This window comes from Watersipora subatra, chromosome 8 (genome assembly GCF_963576615.1).
Source record: "Watersipora subatra chromosome 8, tzWatSuba1.1, whole genome shotgun sequence".
In the NCBI taxonomy this organism is placed as follows: Eukaryota; Metazoa; Bryozoa; class Gymnolaemata; order Cheilostomatida; family Watersiporidae; genus Watersipora; species Watersipora subatra.
In genome coordinates this window covers 11,303,795-11,326,274 of record NC_088715.1, presented here as the reverse complement: position 1 = coordinate 11,326,274, position 22,480 = coordinate 11,303,795, and the positions used below count along the sequence as shown (strand labels likewise).

Genomic DNA, 22,480 nt, shown 5'->3' with positions numbered 1-22,480 from the left:
TTTATTTAGTTATTAATTTAGTAGCAATTAATAAAATATGTTATGGTGCTAATTTAATCTTCTAATCCTTATTCATGCAGCCTGACTTTACAGACAATAATAAATTGTGTTGGTGAGATGCACTATATAACTTGAGTTAGTACTGTTTTGACTCATAAAGAAAATGTGATTTTAAAAGTTGTTAATCGTTTCGCAGCCTGAGATTACAGACAATAATAAATTATGCCGGTGAGATGCACTACATAACTTGAGTTAGTACTGTTTTGACTCATAAAGAGAATGTGATATTAAAAGTCATTAATTGTCTCGCAGCCTGAAATTACAGACAATAAACTGCTCTGTTAAGATAAAATATTGCTTTGAAATTGAATAGAGTTTACTGCTACTAAAATGCTCAGAAGAAAAAGATGTACGCAGACTTGTCCAAAATCATGTATGTAGGGAGGCAGCCTGTCTCTTTCTCTCTTATTCAAATTGGCCATTGCGGTGAAAGTCGAGTCATACGTGGCTGTCTCAGCATAAGTTTAATTACATATTTCCTCATAATTGATAGAATAACATTTTTAGTTTAGCTAATTATATATTGCTATAATTGTCTCAAATAAGGTAATTAAAATTTGTCCCATTAATTTTTCTAATTTTTGTGTAAACATTTGAGCACCGACTACAATTCTGCCAGTTTATGGTAATTAGGTCCTCGGGTAAACCTAGTTCATCGAAGCCTTTGTATCAGCAAAGTTCTCAGTTGCTATTCAAACTGAAAAGTTGTTAGTAGATGAAATAAGCAAGTCGCATCTTTGAAAAGATTATATTTGAATATAGCTGAAACCAAATACATTCCTAAAAAACACGTGCATATTCAACATCATCTAGTCATTATTGGTATCAGTTTGCAATAATAAAGGCAATAATCTATTCCATGATACACTTGGGCTAACTTCCTTGTTGCTTAAGAAAGCTGAAATATATTAATTCATAACAGTTGAATATCCGATCTTATGCATAGTATTAATCCAGTGAGTAGAGAGTCCTAACAACAGTGTAATAATCATGTATTCTTATACACACACTATTAGTATCAGCTTTATTATTTTATCACAATTCATCACCGCTAGTCAAATCTATGAAAAAACTATTTCAGTTTCTGTATATTACATACCCCATAAACTATTAATGATTTCTATCTAATGTTTATATATTTATCTGCTGGTTGCTGTCTGACAAGAGAAACTTATTTAAGGACTAAACAATTATTATACCACCTAGATTAAATGAACAAAAATATTCTATGTCTCTGATAGAGGGCTCTTTCCAAAAGCCATTCACCATGGTGATGGTTGCAATGGAATACGCTTAAATTGGTGAGAGGAATGGCAGGACATGCCTGACATTAGTGTCACGGTGTAAATTACATAACATGATAAAATTGATTCCATAGTAGGCCTACTGATGTAGTGTGAAGTTTACATTGCTTGTGATTGATAAAAGTGGACAAACACGTGGACAATATTTTAGGGGTATGTGTCTCTCCAGTATCGGTTCAACCAAATTTACAAATAACTTAAATAACTCATTGCTAAGAGAGAGATACATGCCTTTCCAGATTATGATGTTATGATTTATAATAACTTGGTAACTTCCATGCTACGGAATAGAGTTCATCGCTACACTGGCAGGGTATTTGCAGCCAGACGTAATACATTTGTGTAATAAATAATGTAATTTACTAATTGTTTCCTAATGCTGCTTGCTAGGCTATAAAATGCCACTCAAAGTTTAAAAGTGCATCTAACTTTGTAATTGGTTTAAACCAACAGCTTTCACATATTTTTTTATAGTTTGCACCTGAAAGTTTCAGCCATGATGCTGTACTTCTACATATGTAGTAAGATGAATCTCAGACAAGTGCATTTTATTTCTAGATTAAAATGGCTCAGGCTGTAGCAGATGTGGAGCAGCTGTCGTAATGAGCTTGAGGTTGAGTTTTTGAGTATTGTTTATCATTTGTAGCAGGTACTTGCAGGTGCTAATTTTTCTCGACTGCAGACCTTCACACACCCTTAATCACCTTTTAAAACTGAATTTCAACAAATATTGGTCTTGTTATAGTTAAACATCAAAATGGCTGAAGCTCTAGCAGATGTTGAGTGTGAATTTTGCTGCCGTAAAAGTGACACCATTATCAACCCCAAAGTGCTACCATGCAGTCATATTCACTGTATGACTTGTTTGACCACCTACTATGAGAGCAAGCACCTGCTGCTGTGTGGGAACAGTGGATGCGGGTGAGTTTTACCATATATTGATTAAACTTAGATTATATAATATTGCACATAGCCAGGGCTGTGATGCATTAAAACTGCATTGCAGCGCAGTATACAGTATCTTTGCAATCAATTACAACATTCTAATTCGCAGCTGAAGCTTATTGCTACTGGTACTGCATTCTTACTGCAAATTCTTCCTGCGAACCACTTTATCCACTCCAATTTATGTGCACTGCACATGCACATTCTTCAAAATCTGAAACTGCACATGTACTGCAGCTGTGCTTTAGTATGGGGTTGATACTATGGATCAGCTTACACTACTGAGTTTCCAAGTGTTTATACTGCATTGTACAAAATTGCCCTCTGCTGGGTTTATCAAGTCCATGAAATTACACTCTAACTCCCATATCATTTCATGTATTTTATGTAGCATGTATAGTCTGTGAAAGCAGGCATATCATGCTAAATGATATTACTAGTTGCTATTATTGCTATAGTTTATACCGTCTACATTGTTCAGAGTTGCTCAAGTCATTAGTTGCTATATTTAATATCAGGTTTCAAGTTGCAAAGTTAAGTGTCTCTATTCTGCCTCTTTGCACCTATGAACGTCATAATTGCACTTTCGCTCTAATCGCACTAATTGCACACAGTGATCAAAATTTGTCGATTTCGATCTTGAAATATTATTGCTGTCATTTCACCTGAAACATAAATTACAATTGTAGATGATAAAAACCTGCCAATAATTTCTGATAAAATCTATCAAAATTTTTTGCAACTTTATCTTTAAGTTAGAAATATATTGTTCAGTTTAAAGACATATTCATGTATGATATAATCTGTATAATTGTCTCAAATGGTATTTAAGAAAAACCGAGACCAGACTCTTAATCTAATGATGTAGTCATGTCTACATTTTAGCTATTCCAGCTATTCCAGCTTTAATTTTGATAATAAAACCTCCCCACTCTGTCCTTAACAAGTGCAGATTCATAGATTGATCTATTACCAACATACAAGCTTAGAAGAAGACTCACCTATCATAGAATGCCTCATAGATTGCACCACCTATCACTGTATGACCAATGTAGACAATAGTTTATCATTTATGGCTAATTGTTTGCAGCCAGGTGTTTGAGATGCCACCAGGCAGTCTCCCATCCTATGACTTGGGTACAGACAAGACACTGTGTGATGTTTGTCTAAAGAAGAGCTCACCAAGACAGAAAGCTATCAGCTATTGTACTTTCTGCTCTAAGAAGTTCTGCCCTGCTCATTTGGAGGTACTAGTGTTTCCTTTTCAGATCTGTATGTGAGAATTCAAATAAGGTATGGACAGTAGTTTTATGTGAAGTTGTTAGTATATATTATTACTTTGCATCAAGCTGATTTTAATAACCAATTGCTTTTTAGTATCCTACTGTACAAATGCACAAAGATACAATGTGAAGGTAATATGAATTGAAATTGAAATAAAAAGTTTTGTGCTCATCATCAAAGAATTTACTCATGCTTAATTTATAGGCTAGACTTTTTATTTTCACAAACAAAAGCTGTTTGTAAAGAAATTTAAAAGGTGTACTTCAACTTCAATATATTTGTAACTTCAACTATGGTGAATACGGTCTATTTTGGGTTTTTTAGCCATTTAATATTTTTGATTTTTTAAACAAGGATAACTTATGTTTCAAAGCTGTAATTGTTATATTGTTGCGAAATAATAACTTAGAGAGTCAATATGATACACAGCAAAAGAACATCCTTTAGTCTGAGTCTAAATAACTACTCATTGAGTGTTGGTAATTTAACAACTATCTAAGTCTCTTAATCTATAAACTCTGGTAAAAGCAACCTGAAACAATTCTGTTCTAAACTAGCTTTATAATTGTCACAGGAATATTTTACTGATGACAATAGTTCCTCACTGTTATGTTTCTGCACAGAAGCAATCAAATAGAGTATTAATTAGAGAAATGTGGTTTATTGCACTCTCCAGAGACAACTGATTTGATAACAGAAAACCCAAGTATTTATATGTTTGGTCATAGAAAAGCTTTGTTAAAAACTACAAGCATTATTAATAGCTATAATGAGACAGTACTATATAATATTAGCTTGTATAAAGCTTTAGCTAATAAGCATAATGTTTGTTGGCAAAGTACCAATAATACTTGGCACTTGCATGACACCTCCTCACTAAGCTAAAGGTTCTTTCTGGTTCTCTCAGACCTTCGGGGTTTGTCTCTGCTATACTCATCTCCATCAGGTAGACGAGGGTTGCGTGGTCTTCTTCTAGACGGAGGTTGCTCTGTTACAGTTGTAGGGGCTGGTAGTTGCAGTTTTGTCTCCTCTGTTATATCAGGTTTATCTCCAGGGTCTTGATCTTCTTCTGTTGAGTATCTTGGTCTGAGTTGTTCAACATGTCTTCTCCAAGTAGGTCCCTTTGGTACCACTTTGACATTGAGACTACGAGTTCCATATATCTTAGTAACAATGGCTGGAACCCATCTAGGTTGTCTGTTGCGTCTAGGTCCATGATACAAGGCATAGCATGGTACTCCAAGATTGTAGCTGTGTGTTGGATCTTTCTTTGTCTCCTTTGCTAGAACATTGTAGTCTGTAGAGTTGAGCTGTTGTCCAATAGTGTGAATAGTGCATACTGTATCAACATCATCCTCATCTTCTCTTGCATCAAACTCTTTATCAGGTCCAACTGGCAGTCTTGAGAGGACATCTGCATTTTGATGATGCTGGGTAGATCTGTATTCTATGGTGTAGTCATACTGATTTAGTACCAGTGCCCATCTTGCTAGTCTGTTGGCTGCTAGAGCTGGAACTCCTTTGGTAGGTCCTAGAAGTGTGAGAAGAGGTCTGTGGTCAGTTACCAAGATAAACCGTCGACCATACAGGTACTGGTGATACTTCTTTAGAGCAAATATGATTGAGAGAGCTTCTTTTTGTATTTGTCCATATTTCCTCTGTGTGCTGGTCAGTGTTTTTGAAAAATTGGCTATTGGTCTCTCACTTCCATCAGGATAACGATGAAATAGTACAGCTCCCAGTCCAGTTTCTGAAGCATCACATGAGATTCCAATGTCAAGATCTGCGTTGAAGTGTGCTAAGACACTATCAGTTGATAGCATATCTTTCAGTTTGTTGAAGCTCTTTTCTTGTTCAGTGCCCCACTTCCAGGTCTCTCCTTTGCGTGTCAGTTTATGCAATGGTCCTGTGAGTTGTGACAGATTGGGTATGAACTTGCTGTAGAATTGTGTAGCTCCTAAGAAAGATCTTAGCTGAGTTAAGTCTGTTGGGACTGGCATCTGTTGTACTGCATCTGCCTTCTTTCCTTTAGTGATTCCCTTTGAAGTGAGTTTGTGTCCCAGATACTCTACTGTCGGTTGAGCAAAACAGCACTTGTCTTTTCTACATCTGAGCCCTCTTTCTTCTAATCTTTGAAGAAGTCGACGTAAGTTTTGTAGATGGCTCTCTGCATTGGCTCCACTCACTAGTATATCATCTAGGTATACTGCTACTCCTGGGATTTCTTGTGTCAGTTGCTCCATGATTTCTTGAAAATACCCTGGTGCTGAGCTTATGCCAAAGGGCAACCTCTTCTGTAGTAGTACTCCTCGGTGTGTTGATAGTGCTAGTCGTCGTTGACTTTCTGGTGCCAACAATATTTGATTGTAGGCATCTGCTAAATCAATCTTTGTGTAGCAATAGCCTCCACCTAGTTTTCTGATTAGATCTTCTGGTAGTGGGATAGGTTTCCTATGTGTTTCTAGCTGATTATTGATAGTCTTGGAGTAGTCTCCACATACTCTGATCTTCCCTGCAGCTTGACCTGTTGTAGATTTGCGTACAGGTACAACTGGTGTTCCATACTGGTTGAATTGAGTTGGTTCCCATATGCCTTTAGCTACACCTGCTTCGTATGCTTGGTTGAGCTCTTCTGTCAAGGCAATAGGAACTGGTCTGGGTCGGCAGAAGACTGGCTTTGTTGAAGGTTTGAAATTTATCTCTAGTTCAAAGTTCTTGAGACATCCTAGCTCGTCTTTGAATATTTCTGGAAATTCTTTGCACATCTCCTTACACTTGATTTGTAACCTCCCATCTGGCTGGTTCTCTGTGATTGTTGATACAAGGTTCTGTTGTAGCTTGTCATCAATAGAGATGCCTAGTTGCTGTATAGCAGTTCTTCCTAGTAGGTTGAGATCTTGTACAGCACTAATCACAAATGGTAGTCTGACTTCTTTCTGTGCATCCAATTGGGCAGTTAGCTCACATCTGCCAAGCGTCTCTATGAGATGTCCTGAGGCTGATTTGTAGTTAACTGTAGTAGGTTTTCGGTTTGGCTTTCCTAGCTTCTCCCATATCGATTTACAGATGAAGTTGTCACAAGCTCCAGTGTCGAGTTCAAGTGTGAAGTTGTCTCCCTCCAGTTTGATGTTTTCAGCAAGTTTCACCATCTTGGTTGATGTGCATTCTATCATCTTTACTGGTTTTCCTGCTGCAGATGATTTCTTTTTCTTGCATGCTCTTTCTATGTGACCTTGTTTAGAACAAAAGTTGCAGGTGGCTGCTTTGAATCTGCAGTCATCCGCTGTATGGTTAGTTCGGTCACATCTGTAGCATAGCTTTCCTTCCTTCTGCTTGTCAGGTGTAGAGTTGTTTTTCTGGAGTGGTTTGTATCTTGATTTCTGTTGAGCAACCTTGTTGACTTTAGACGAGTTTCCATAAACTGTCTCTTTGGCAACTTTAGCTGCTTCTTCTGTTTCCTGTGCTACCTGTATAGCTTTGTTGAAGTTGAGTTCATTGTCCTTGACCTTGAAGAGAGATTTGAGAACTGCTTCATTGTTTACAGAGCAGATAAATCTTGTTCTGAGAGCCTCATCTAATGGATCTGTAATGTCTATGAAGGCACATGTAGTTGCATATTGACGAATTCTGGCAGCTAACTCTTGGAATAGTTTCTCCAGGTTTCCTCTGCATGTCACTCCAATACTTGTAACGCTCTCTAACAATGAAGCGCTTAGGGTCATACTGGTCTTTGAGAAATTCCAGTATTTCATCCATGTTGAGGTCGTTGATCTGCTTGGGTGTTGAAAGCTGAGCTGCCATATTACTAAGCTGCTTGTAGAGTGTAGGCTGTTGGTTGGTGAGAAAAGTGCCAGCAATCTTGTCTTGATGAATAGAATTTGCTGCAATGAAGGTGTTGAATCTGTCTATGTAATCTGTTAGTAGCTCTGCTGTTGGGTCAAAACCTGGGAAGGCTGGAACAGCGGTTGCAGCTGTTTCTTGTTTCCGTTGTAGGTTTTGTAGTAGTAGCTCCATCAGTTTCTTATTCTCCTCCATTCTTTCATCTTGCTGACGTCTGTATTCCTCTTGTTGCTGCTTGAACTCCTCATGCTGCTGTTGTCTATGCTCTTCTTGCTGACGTCTGTATTCCTCTTGCTGCTCTTCTTGCTGACGTCTGTATTCCTCTTGCTGCTGTCTCTGGTCCTCCTGCTGCTTCTGCATTAGCTTGATCAGGTCTGCTAGTTCTGCCATTGTAGTGGTGCAATTTTGAACAGTTATGATCCTTGTCCTTGTGAAATCCTTGTCGCCAATTAGCTTCTGTTATGTTTCTGCACAGAAGCAATCAAATAGATTATTAATTAGAGAAATGTGGTTTATTGCACTCTCCAGAGACAACTGATTTGATAACAGAAAACCCAAGTATTTATATGTTTGGTCATAGAAAAGCTTTGTTAAAAGCTACAAGCATTATTAATAGCTATAATGAGACAGTACTATATAATATTAGCTTGTATAAAGCTTTAGCTAATAAGCATAATGTTTGTTGGCAAAGTACCAATAATACTTGGCACTTGCATGACACTCACCATATTGAAATAGAAAATATGAGATATTAGTCAAAAGTCACAGTTATGTTTTGACTTTTATTTTTCAGTCTCATGATGATGCACTTGATGAACATCACAAGATTACAATACTTGAGTACCTGTCTCAACAGCAAAAAGTTAAAGTCAGTAGCTGCCCCAAGCATAAAGACCAACAATATGTTCTTGGATGTGGAGTCTGCTATGTGCTCAGCTGTCTGAAGTGTGTTCCTAACTTGCCAACCTGTGACAGTGGTATGTAAACTTAATGTAGGTGTTTGTAGGTCTCTAAATGTTATTAGATGTATTAGACACAATATATTAGATCTAGTGAGATGTTTATTTGCTCAGAACACCAAATGATTGTCTTTGGTTGTAGCAAGTGTATACTCTCTGTGTTTGCAAATAGTGTAAACAATGCATAAACAAACATATAAATGTTTTTAATATTCACCAAAGTTGTACTTTGTTATGTATGATTGGTATATGTGAAGTTATCTTCTTGATTTAGGTTCTACACATTCTTTGCTTCCATTAGAGGACCTGGCATCAGCCCTTCTCACAGGCACGATATCTGCTGAGAGTTCTGCTAAGGATGATCAGTTTGAAAGGCTGTTTAAACGAATATCTAAGATGGTCTCTGAATATGACAGTCAGACTGACGATATGCTAAATATGATTCATAAGAAGAGAGATGAGCAGGTTAGTTAATTATCTTAGTCTATGTTTGTGTTTAATTATTTTCTGCACCTTTTGACTTGCATTTTCAACTTATTACTGTTTCCTATTTTATACATCAATAATAGAATAGGGAGAGCTATAGAATTATTTGTAATTAAAATCTGGTTCGGTTAAGAAGTCTCATTATGACATATTCTCTATTTCAAGAGTACAACAGCTACCAGAAGTAGAGTTGGCTCACATCGTATATCCAAAATATTTCCTTTCATGGATGTTGGCCCTGAAATTTATGTTGGTAGATTTGCACTCAAACTAAAGATTGAAAAATTTGAAGAATCTTCCTTAACTCACATATTTTCTGCTTTCAAAAGGAAAAAACCTCGACTTTACCTTTTCAGCAAATGACCATACAATAACAGTAGCAGTATTGGTTTGTATCGACAAATTTTCTCATTTTCATTTCGGTTTTACTTAGCTTATGGTTCATGGCTATGGTAATTCTACAATAATATTGGGAACGCATACTTTCAACAGCATCTCAAAATGGTTTTCTTGGTTTATATAGAAAGCATGGTCTATTAGGCAATATGAAAATAATAAAAACGTTCCGTACTGTCTAATATAGAATATAGCCAAAACTCTGTTTTTACTACACCAAAATTGGAATATCGACACTCTGACGCCCACTGATCAATTATATTTAAGTATAGTTCTGAAAGATTATACCTATTCCTTGAACTTTATTGACACACGATCTCACACAGTAAATTAAATATTGTATATATCCATATATTTAACTGCATGGATAGTTTATCTTTATATTTATGCTAACTGTAATTATAGCATCACAATTATACACTTAACTTGGATGCAGTAATTGCAACAGTATTATAATTATTTATACTGGATTTGATATTTTACACCAACTTGCTAATTTATGACATGTGAAATGTTGTACGTAGCTTGAAGCAAATACTTTACATAAACTATCTATGTTATGTAGAATTTGCATTATACGAGTTACACCGTTTAGGAGTGTCTGTTGTAGCTGCTGAATGGGGCCAGCAATGATGACAAATGTAAACATACTTGATTGAGTATGTTGGGGTGACTGGGGACAATTTAATTTGTTGAGTAAATCAACACTTATACATTTGCTGAATTATACATATGTGTAATAATACAAATTGTTTGTGTAATATGTCGCTTAGAATCATCTACAGCTGTAACATAGAGATAATATAGAAAGTGGTGGAGACCTCTATGCATATGGTTGATATTATCAAGGTGGCTGTAACAATAATGCATCAAATTATTACACAGGATATTATGAAACTTCGGGTTCTGCATGTAACTACAGTGATGACATCATTCATTCAATAGGGGTGTCATTACTATTATAATAGTGAGTAGAAAGGAAATAAATTTTATTCAGATTAAAACTAACTCAATATACCTTCAAACTGCTTTAACAGAAAGTGAATTTAAATTTTATATATATACTAGCTGCATTACCCGCCTACAGGAGCAGATTCACGTGCAGCATAAGGTGCAGCAAACAACTGTAAAGTTTATCAAACTTTGTCAAACAACTGTAACTTTCAAAATTCATATCATGAGAAAATGGTTTTCTGCCTGTCTAATAAATTTTTAAAAAAACCATTGTCAAAGAGATTATATGTAAATTTCAAATAATTAGCAAGTAATAGCTAAATTAAGTCAGCTTTGCAACAAATACAATTAAGATGATACGGTAATGATACAACTAATACAAACTAAAAAAAAAAGTGAATATGTTGAATTAGTAATAACAATTCTTGCATAGAAGTGTGTGGGTATAAAAAGGTTACTGTCCCACCAGAAACTATTCATCAATTCTTTGAATACGATGATACTAAAAATATGACATAATATTATGGTATTTTGTAGTTGAAATTTTATTAGTGCATTGTCTGCCAAAAATGGTTGAATAAAAGAATAATATTAATAATAAAGATTGGAAACTAATCAAGTAATAATAACAGTGATAGGAAAATGAATAATGTTTTAACTTCAAACGCGATACTCAATTTATGTTTAAAAGAATGCAAGTTGAAATGATAACAAAGATGAAACAAACTTTTAAAAACTTATATTATAAACTTCAAAAGTCATAAGAAGTTTATAAATGTAATAAGATAATTTAAATTTATATATCTATATATATACTGTATTTCTCAAAGTATGTAAATGTATGTAAATATAAGAGAGTGGAAAATAACTGATGCTTGCAATCTTACACGACAAATCTTGCTGTAATCTTACAAATTTTGGTTGTAAAATGTAAAATTAATTACGAAAAACTAATTGGTTAGGTTTAAAAGGAAAGCTGTGTAAGCTAATACATTTAGCTGTACAACCCAGCGTTGCCCGGGTAATAAAAAAACTGAACAGAAAATTGAATTGTATTTAACATATAACAACATTTGCCAGTTTACCTAAAACAACTGTACAAGTTTTCAAACTTACTTTGTCAAACAACTTTTAAACTTCATATCATGAGAAAAAATTTCCGCGCAGGTCAAATAAATTTTAAAAATAAAATGAATACAAAAAGGTTTAAGTGTAACGGTGAAATAATTAGCAAGTAATAGCTAAGTTGAGTCTGTTTTGTTACAATTACTATATGAGATTATTCGGTAATGATACAATTAATACCAACAGAGAAAACAGAATAAAATTTGTGAATATGTTGAATTACTAATAACAATTCTTGCATAAAAGTGTGTGTATAGAAAAGTTACAGCTCCAACAACAGCTATCCATCAAAACTCTGAATACGACCATACTGGTATGACAATATGTTATGTAAAAATAAAATATTATAGCGTCTTTGTCTGATCGAAAGTGAGCGAATCTAGATGCTATTCCTACTCAAGATAATACGATTGTCCACGTGAAAAGTAGCGACCTTAACAGCGATTTAGCATTTGAATCTTAAGAAAAGCCAGAAAAAGAGGTTCACAAAAATGGCATCGTGTTTCATAGAGTTAATAAAATTTAATCGCCAAATTCTAATATTGAGAGAGTCTTTTGTCGATATCGTTTTGCCGAAAAAGAATAAGCACTAATACGTGGAGGACAAAAAAGCATCGCGTGTCATGAAGCTAAAAGAAAGCCATAGAGTTGTAATTATTTTGTAAATTTTGTGTGAAAACGGCAAACGATGAATAGATTATGTATAGAGGCGCACTAACCGGAGATTCCCGTTAATGCGCTCTAGATACCCAGTAGCGGCTAATAGTCCGAAAAGTATGGTACTCTATAAGGCGGACACATATACACATATACACACACGCAGACAGACAGACAACGATTGTCGTTTATATAGTAGATAGAAAAACATTTTTGTGTACCATTTATTTTCATTTTTTTATCAGATTTGACCATGACTGTAGATAAACTCACTGAATGAGAAGTATGATGAAATAGAGAAGAAGGTGCTTGAGAACAGACAGAAGTCTAAAGTACAGATTACTGATTTTCTGGAGGATGTGGTTCTTGACAAGTGGAGAAGTCTCAGGAATCACAGAGAAATGTTGGAGACTAAAATCAAACATTCTCCACCAGTAAGTAAAAAGTTGAATATATATTAGTAGTAGAACTACTATGGAGGTGCCGTTCAATTAAAGGCTGGAATTGTATTTCCATTTGTTCATCAAAGTTTTTGAAACATAAATGTTAGTCTTTTTTTTCCGCCTTAACGAATGTAGCCTAAATTATTTCCTCGTTTTGGTGGAGCGATAATAAAGTATAGTAGAACATCGGAGTAGTAGAGGACTCCTTATATAAATGTATCTAATACTGAAGTTGTAAATGAAAGGTCACAACATCATACCATTCTCTATATAAGTATTGTTAATTATAACATGGCTGGTAACTTTATTTATATATATAAATCTCAGTGTTAGTCTGTACTTGTTCTTCTGTCCAGTTATAACGGTAGGATTTTTGCAACGAAAAATCGCCTTCACACAAAATTCCTACGGTGCGTGGTGCACAATGACAATTTTATACAAACTTTTTGCTCTGTCTTGTACAACACGATGTTTTTGCTTTCACTATCTGACATTTTTTTGCCTTACGATATCAAAATAAATTTTGAGTTTTTCGAGTTCATATTGCTGAATATATCAAAATAATGAAGATACCAATAGGCTGTTTGCCGAAATCTCTCCAGCAACATTTGTAAGAGCTTGGTCTCTTTCATTTCAGCATTATTCATTATTACTTATAGTATAAACTAACCTGGAAACAGAATGTAACAACATTTTAGCTGAAGACAAAGTTGAAGTGTAGTAAAATACATAATAGAACTTAGATTTAACTAAGGGATTAGTACGCTATTATCATTTAAATTACATTTAACATTTTTGTTATATGTCTGTCTTAAAGATGTAGTTGCGTCAAAAATGAAATTAGGACCCATAAAAGGCTAAAACATCAGCTACAATTTGATGCCATTTTTGTCTTTGTAGACCAACCCTGTCCAGAGATATATGCGTTTGAATGAGGCCCTCTGTTAAAAAGCTCACGTTCCAGCGGGTGCCAATTTCGTGACGTAACAAGCTTGTTATCTGAAACGAAACCACGAGCGATAAAAATGAGGTCGATTCGTTAGCCAATCATGCGTGCGAAATTTTTATATAGGCCGTAATAAATGTTATCACTCGTAAAACGCGTTGTCTGTGGTCTCGAAGATTCTCATCATAGAGAAATCATTCTCATTGTTTCTGATTCAACGCGTTTCAACAATTACTAAGTTATACATAGTTTTAAAATGGCTTCAAGTTCGAGCGACCGCTACTCAGAGTTTTCTGAGCAACTTTAAGTACAATATTAGAGTAGACAGCCTATGGCCAAAGCTGACAGGCGTCAGCAGCGTTTTGCTGCAGAAGAAGACAGAATAGAGGTAAATTAACTTAGAGTCTTCTATACTTTAGTAAATGTAATATTTTTATAGTCATAAATACATGTACTAATTAATAAAATGATAATTCTTTGCTATCTCCAATCATCGTTTCATAGCTTATCTGCCGTTTTACCTAGCTATAATATTTTTTTCGAATTTTCTTTGGTAAATTAGAGTCATGATTACAAATTATTTTCACTCGTAGGAAGTGGGTAAAATCGATTGATCATTGCAAATCTTTAATTTCCAGAACCAAAGCTTCGAATCGTTGGCTTGGCGTACTTGCGCCTTTATTAAATGTTTATTCGTTTTTAAAATTACACTCGCAATCTATTCAACTCCCAATTGGGAAGCTGTCAATAGATACGCTTTAGAATGACATATCTATGAATGACATATTTATTGCATCTACTTTGTTTGCATTTACTTGTTTTACTGATTACAGAATGTTTATGTCGTCCCACCAGCCGAAGAAGCTTTGTCAGTGTGGAAACTGCCATAAAGGAGAAAGCGAGAATTGAATGCGTGCTGGATGATGTTTTGTTTGAGTTTGTTGCAGTAGATGAATTTGTCTTATTGTATCAGCTAATACTATGTGAGTGGCCACGACTTGATGAATATCTTTAATAAAAGCTTTATGCCGAGATGGAAATATTTTTGCTTGTAAAAATTATATAATAAAATAATATTGTTAAAGATAATGCAAAACATGATTTGCAGAATATTGTAGTGAATCGGATATGGTATATGGGTGTCCGCAGAACTGGAGAATGTGAGTTCAAATCCTGTTTGCAGCAGACTTCTCATCCTTAAAACTCTATCCCTGTCTATATTCTTTTCAAAGAGGTGGCTTGCTTATTTCATTAATTTAGTATTCGGTAAGAATACTACTAGCAATGATATACAGCAATGTATACAGCTGTATATCATTGCTACTAGTAAGAAACTAGTACGTAGGCAATATGTAATAGGCGACATAATGTGGGCGGGGCTTATGGGAGGCTGTATAGGGTAGCTGCAAAACTGCTGATACAAAGACCGCGTTCTACATAAAGTGACTTGACAGAATTACCGTAGACCGGTAGAATTGGTAGTCGGTACCCAAATGTTTAAACAACATTTGGAGAAAGTGAGTAGAACAAATTTTCAATTTTCGTTATTTGAGGCCTTTGAAACATTCATAATAATGCATCTGTAGCAGGATTTAAAATTTTATTCTAGCTAACATGAGCAAATACAAAATAAGATATATGCCAATAGAGCCGCGTTAGACTAGACTTTTATCGCAAATAGCCGATGTGAATACGAGAGATAGAGACAGGTTGCCAAACGCGTGACATCATTTTTGGCGAGGCTGGGCACGTTTTTGTGGCCTGAGCGTTTTTACGGCGATCAGATTTTTTCGGTTTTAATCTTCAAATATCTTGGCAATGCGATCGCATAACACAACAAACAACATATCAACTGATAGAGAAAAAAAAATGCTTTCTTTTAAGATCAACTTCAATTTTGACGCAACTACATCTTTAAAGGTAAGAACTCTTCACAGCAAGTACTACACATGGTTTACTGTAACGTCACGTTTTATTGCAGCTCAAAACCCCTAAACACACTAAATACACTAAAGTTACTGCAGGACTCTATAGTTACCACAATTAACACATTATTATGTTGATATTTTTAATATAAACAGTGTGTTTAAGAAATTTTGATGATTTTCACCAGGGATTATTGGCATTAGATAATTACTGAGTTTTTATTCTCCTCTAAATGAAATTGTTACCTGACTACGTCAACAGTAATACTATTTAAAATCATATGACAAGGGTTCATTCGTGTATTAATTATTATTCCTTTTTGTATTTTTGCAGTTTTCTCGAAAGCTGTTTTTTAACATTACAATTTTCTTTATTTGTAATTCTAAAATGTTCTGTTTTAATTTCAAATGTCCTGTTAAACCTGTTATTTCTGGTTTCGGTAAATCTGCCAAAGCTAAATGCTTTTTATTTGGGCAACCATATTCTCTGCATCAGGAAATGCCGCTACATATTCTCTTCATTCAGACAGACAAAGTATCGTACAACAAAACTTTGATATATTGTTATGTCATAACACTGTTGTTTGAGCTAGAGGGGTCAACTCTGTGAGCATCGGCATAGTCAGACAGAATCTTCTTATTAGGGCAGGAGTGGCAGCTATCAAAAAGCTGAGGGAACTGGGAGCTATCATGAACAAAAGGGAACCTATTGAAGAATGAAATACTGTAAAACCTCTAATTCAGTGCCATAGCGCTCTATTTTTCAACGCTTCTCTCATAGTGGTTGTAAAATAGAGGTGGTGTTCGATTAGACGTTTTACGGGATATATAGAAATGATTTAAAGTTTGAGTAGTCTTAATGCATCCAGTATGCTTGCTTCTGCTTCAACTTATAAATAAATATATTATATATTGAATAAACACTTGGTTTGTTGGGCTATCTGATACATTCTGTGAAGAGTAAAGAGCTGTTGACGTCCTTTACAATACCATTTTTACGTTTGTACCAAGAGGTACAAGTATCGTCGAATGAAACTTTGAGTACAATGAGCTTTCTCTGCAACAGTAATTGAACTACGCCTCAATATGTTTTTCATGAAATGAAATTGAAAAGTTGCAATGTTATATGTTGTATGTTAAAAATAAGCTTTTTATACAAATAGGTTTTTATTATCGTTTACACTGTTTACATTTTGTACTTGTACAAAAATGTTTAGCAAATACTCCCGTTTAATAGGTTACAAAAAGATATATTATAACAACACTGAATATGTTTATGTTTTTAAAAGATTAAGAAAAATCAGTCAAGTTCACTAAAATCAACACAAAGTGGATATGTTCCATAAACAAACAGTTTAACCTTTATAGTATATCCGTAAGCTATGCTAATCAGCTAGATACCTGAATATTGTATCATCTGCTATAAACTACATTTCTAGCTTTGTTACAATACCTTATACAAATGATGTTTGTCTATGTCAAGGTTATAATAGTTTTTAATACATTGAACATGTAGGATGACATTGTGAGAGGGTTCAAAGAGCTGAAGAACCAAATGGACAAATTTATTGTGGAGGTGTTGCCCAAACTAGAAGTTAGAAAACAACTCCAAGTACAGCCAACAGGTGTGTTGAAAGAATAAAAATAAATGATAACAATTGTAGTCTATAGTAAGACTTCAACCGTATTAATTATGTCAAAGATGAATGTAGAGTAAAGTTGTTACGTTTACAATTGATGAATAGATCTTTGGTAATTGCTTTGAAGGTGTATTGTGTTCAAAGATATGTTAGCTATACCAGAGCCGTATAGTTTCACAGCGTCCAGCCACCAACAGAAGCGTATATGGGAGCTCGCTCAATTCTAAGCAAACAGGTCGCGCCTACTATTTTTATGTAAGTTTTAATGGAGAAGCCGCAACATTAACCAACAAAAATTACTCCCATGGGCAGTCACTCTGATATTGATGGTTGTATAATACACCATTTGAGCGAGGACAAAATTGGCTACAAGAAACTACAAATAGCTTTTTGTATAAAAATATAGTAAATGCAAAAAAGTGATAAATTGAGAGCGAGCTGAAAATCTTCCAAAAATAGATCAGTACGTTGATCGGTTCTGTTGGGAAACAAGCGTTTCTGTTTCCAGTTTTTGTCGCGAGACTCTGTGAAACCACACGGCTTTGAGCCAGCCTGGGCATGGCTCTCGTAGGGGATTGGGAGAGAGAGCCTGGAAAAAAATGGCAGCACGCGAGGAAGACAACTCTAAAAGTCGACTTCTGCAATCGCTAATATCACAACCGCTATTTCCGAAGGAGTATCATGTGACGGTCTTTTTTATGATCTTCGCGAGTATTATGTATTATTTTTAATCTGAATTGGCAGCAAACAAACGCTGGTTGTTGTGTATGAAATGTTAGTTGCATAATAAATCAGTCACGGGAGTTATATTATTTCATATGTTCAATTCATTATGTTTTGATTTAATTATGATCAAAAATTAAATCAATTGAATAAAAGATTTTCACAATAACAATACAAACGAATAGCAATAGAACAACAAAAATGAATCACACGCTGCTAATAAAAAAAGTTTATCTAGTAAAATGTAATCTCAGTTTTTTTTTACTCGTGAGTATTGTGATTACTCGCGACAGTTATTATGAACAACTCGGACCTACCACTGCAAAACGGTGCCATCTGAAGGCAAATACTCTTTTCGAAGCTAGTAGGAAGAACTATAAATTACTCAATACCTGCGATAATATGTTGTAAAGCTTGAGACTGTTTTGGTCTCACGGTGACTATGCCTAGCTTTGATAGATGAGTCGCCCCATTTTTTTATCACGATATGAAATGAAACTGCAAACGTGAATTGTAAAAACGTTGTGAAACGTTTTTACTTTTAATTGTGAAATGTAAAAGGAGCTAGTAATTGTTAGCCAGCCTCTAGATTCACGATCTGCTCTCAGGCTAAAACATCATAGAAACACTGTCACAGTATCTCTGTTTATATAACTTGCATTTTTGCTACTCCAAAATTTTAAGAACCTCTAAATTTTAGTTAGTTATTAAAAGACTCTGTATTTTCATCATTATTATTATTTTCATATCAAACAGTTTAATATGTTAAAGTTTCTGATGTTTCTCATAGATGATTTGAGTCAATGAGTAACTAAGTAATCTTTCTTTACTCTTTTCTATGATGTTGCACTGTGCTGCCTACATACAACTATTTTAAAGCACGTCATTATATTAATATATTATTAATGTTTCAGGTGAAAAGCGTGAGATTGAGCTGAAGATTGTTTCAGCTGATGACATAGTAGTTAACAATAACCAGCACACTGTAGTTTCTCAACAACCACAACTTCCTTTATCCCCTCCTCCAAAGTCTCTAACTCTACTCAAATGTATAGAACTACCATCACAGCCTGTATCAGTATGTCAGCACGAAGGAGTTACATATGTAGGATTGCGTAATGGTACAGTCAGTAGAATTGATAGCAACTACAAGCTGCATAACTCATTAATCTCTACTTCTGATATTGTTGAGTCCATCAGCCTTTATGAGCTCAGACTATACATATTGTCTTATAGTAATCCTCGTACAGTAAGTGTCTATGATCTGTCAGGGCAAGTGATCACAACCTGGCAGCACCCTTATCGTGGCAGTTGCTGTAGCATGCTGACTGTAGCAGCAGGTAATGTAGTGGTTGCTGATCCTCCTAACAAGAGACTAACTATTTATTCTCTCACTGGTAAGACTCTGCGTAACGTCAGCTGCCCCCTTTTGAGTAATAGTCAGGTATCGATATGCGCTGGGCATGGTGATGATGTCATCATAGCTGACTATAAGACAAAGAAAGTCTTCAGATTTAACATCACCACTAGGAATGTCATGTGGACTTTCACCCATCCTGATCATCCACAAGGTCTGCTGTGCTATGAAGACTTCATACTGGTAGCTGCATATAACAGCAGTATCATCTACACACTCAGATATGCTACAGGTAAGTTGTATGTATGATGTACTAGTTAATAACATTTATTGAGAGTTTCATGTTGGCTTCTGACACATTTTATAATTTAGTAAAACTTTTTGCATGAAATTGTTCTATAATAAAAAAGGTTTTCAAATTCTGGTAGATGTATCTTTAAGCCCTTGATCACTTTATGTATGATTTTAAAAATTAAATTACAATGTGTTATCAAGGGCAAATTGAGTAAAAGATCATTGATATCTCCCTTGCTTGTTTTCCAATGTTGATCAGGTGAGATGTAATTTATTGTTTGTAACTAGTTTAAAAGCAATACAGTATGTTAGATATATTTGATACATAATATATAATATAATTCCTATATATAATTTAATATGAGTAAAAAACTCACTAAACTAGTAATACCATACAAAGTAGTTATTAATTTGTTCTGTCAGGATCAGTTCTCCTTGTAATGATGAGTATACAACACTGAAGTCATGATTATTGTATTTAATACTTATATTACCATATGAACAGACAAAGTCTAGTATTGACTGGTACATCATTCTGTTCCTCGTAATGACAGGTTGCATTAAATATAGGTTTGAACAAGCAAACACAAAAATGTGACAACTTTCTTCTAGTACACTTGGCAAACGTCCAAATGAAAGTCCTATCAAATTCTTTATCGAGCAGAGCCGCTATGGCTCAGGTACCAGATTTTTCCCTAAAAGTTACAGTCAATTCTTGACTTACACCATCATATAAATTTTAACATATCTGTAGTGATGAAAATTAACAACTGGCAATATGAACTTGTTCAATATATCAGCATTTCAATGGTCTTATCCTTAATTTTCATTTATTTGTATAGATGCTCTTGGATAAAGTTTCATTTGATGCATTTCTTTTTAGTTTTATATATAATTAGCAGATGATGTTGTCACCAACAAAATTTAGATTGTTGAATAAGTTAGTGAATTTAGAGTAAATTCTAATGAGAGTATGCACATCATCTTATGGCAATTTTGGCTGCAAAAGAGTCTCTGAAAGCATTAAAACAATTATACAAATGAATGATACAGTAACATCTATAGCGGTTATATAAAAGGTGTGGCAGGGATGCTAGCTACAATAAATGACTGAGCCAAGTCAAGTATTTGGCGGCTATGTCTGTTGCTTTCTGACGTTACTACTTTCTAGCAAGATTAGATTACTTTCTCAAGACGAACTTCTTCAATAAGCACTATTTTCTTGAATTGATCGATTTATTAAATTGTATCATTATTTATTTATCATTATTTATTAATTTATCATTTATTAATCATTTATCATTATTTATCTTTAAAATTCAAATGGTAACCATGGCTAAATTTTAGTTGATCTTCTCACAAATAGAACCTACAACTTATCGTATCTTATTATAGCAAAATATGAGCTTGTTTGTTATCACTTACAATGTTATATTTAATTAGATTTGTATTGGCTTTATAATAAAAATGTTATCAGGTACTCTCTGTTTACTAATTGTCTATACAAGTATATAATAAGTGTAGATGTGATGATTGTACAGTAATAATAATTAAGATATTCATATACTTTTATTACAGGTGAGAAAGTATCAGAGATGAGAGGTGATGGTATTGGTAGTCTCCTCAGCCCTATCTATAGCCTGAGTGTTACTGGTTACACATTGGTTGTACCTCAGTGGCGGACTCGCAAGCTGCTCTTCTATAAACTGAGTGGGAAATAAGGACCACATTCTTAATAATTATCATATAACAATATTCATGATCAGGTTTCATCAAGACTGACTACTCTACAGTGAAGTTATACTAACAGTATCATTATTATTATCATCATATTTTATCTTCTATCAACTTTCTTACCTAAATGGCTGACTGCGTGATCTTAAACCGCTTAATTAGATGTCGTGGTGTCATATGTTAAAATTTACCCTTTGCTCTGCTGCCACAGCCTCATCTTGTTAAAGTGGGCAGAACATGCCCATTATTTGGTTTCACATCATGACATTTTCTTAAAGCATGAGATTTGTGTTCCAACCTTAAATACACATTTGTACATGAAGTTTATATACTTTTGTGATCATCAAATTATACATTAACAATGAGGCAGATAAACATATTTCATGATAAGACTGATTTTGAGTAAGATTCCTGTATGGTGATTATCTCCCTTTTTATTTATATTTTGTTGCATATTAAAAGATGTTGCAGAATTTATTTTCGCGTATAATTTGAATGCATGAAAAATATTACGGGCGTAGAAATCTGCATAGACATGGATATGAAAATCGATAAAGACATGTGTGGGTACTGACATGGGAATGTTCATTGATCTGTGAACATTGACATGGAACTGATTATCAACTATTGCTTGGGCTTAAAATTTGATGAAGACAAGGGTGTGGACATAACATTGGTTGCAGGCAAAAACTTGGACATTTTCATAGACATGGATAGACATAGACAAGGCCATGGTAGCTAATGTCAGCACAGAGCTAAATATAATGTAATAATTGCGAGTACCATGACAAGATATTCAGACCTAACAATCAGTCTGTCTAACTTATTATATGAATTACTAGCATATAGCTTTTATACATTCTATTCATTCCTCAATTAATTTTAAAATCATAGTAATATTTTACCCTTTTCGCGGGCGAATTTTCAAAACTAAATCGGACTCCCATGGGCGAATTAATTTTCCAAAAAATCAATTTTTTTTAAAAGGTTCATACACTTTTCTGTGTGTTATAATGTGCATATATCTATGTTTAAAGTGCATATGTATACAAGTACATTTTATACGTCCATAGGCATATATATATATATTATAAACAAATAAAAATGTATAACATAAAATATATGCTTTTCATAATAATTGTCTATTTACGAAGGATTTTTTCGAAAGCATTCTTATTTACAAAGGCCCACCTCACACTCTTTGCACCATGTACTTATTCGTTTAACAAAGAGCTTCCACAAAAATGTACTTTCTGGATTGACAGGCTCAAAATATTTTTCAAAATACTCTACTGTTTGAGCATCTACTGGAGTAAATACTGGGCCTGTCACTGCTATAAACTGCTGAATTGTAGGAGATTTATCTCTGTTTATGTTGGTTATATTCTTCCAGGCACTGGTATCACTC

The 22,480-nt window shown here is 34.4% G+C and overlaps 1 protein-coding gene across 1 annotated transcript; it reads left to right on the top strand.

Moving 5' to 3' along the window:
• The first annotated feature begins 2,121 nt into the window (after positions 1–2,121).
• On the top strand, positions 2,122–21,059 carry LOC137402289 (tripartite motif-containing protein 2-like). The gene is made up of 8 exons (XM_068088786.1): positions 2,122–2,285; positions 3,400–3,556; positions 8,227–8,410; positions 8,667–8,857; positions 12,274–12,444; positions 16,841–16,949; positions 18,602–19,336; positions 20,917–21,059. The coding sequence occupies exons 1-8, from the start codon at positions 2,122–2,124 to the stop codon at positions 21,057–21,059; spliced, it is 1,854 nt and encodes a 617-aa protein (XP_067944887.1).
• Positions 21,060–22,480: the final 1,421 nt, after the last annotated feature.

Bases quoted from the DNA above. Each gene is read 5' to 3' on its own strand.
- LOC137402289 (XM_068088786.1), top strand. From the start codon at position 2,122: ATGGCTGAAGCTCTAGCAGATGTTGAGTGTGAATTTTGCTGCCGTAAA. The intron at 8,411-8,666 runs GTATGTAAACTT...TTCTTGATTTAG, and splicing joins CTTGCCAACCTGTGACAGTG to GTTCTACACATTCTTTGCTT. The intron at 16,950-18,601 runs GTGTGTTGAAAG...TTAATGTTTCAG, and splicing joins ACTCCAAGTACAGCCAACAG to GTGAAAAGCGTGAGATTGAG.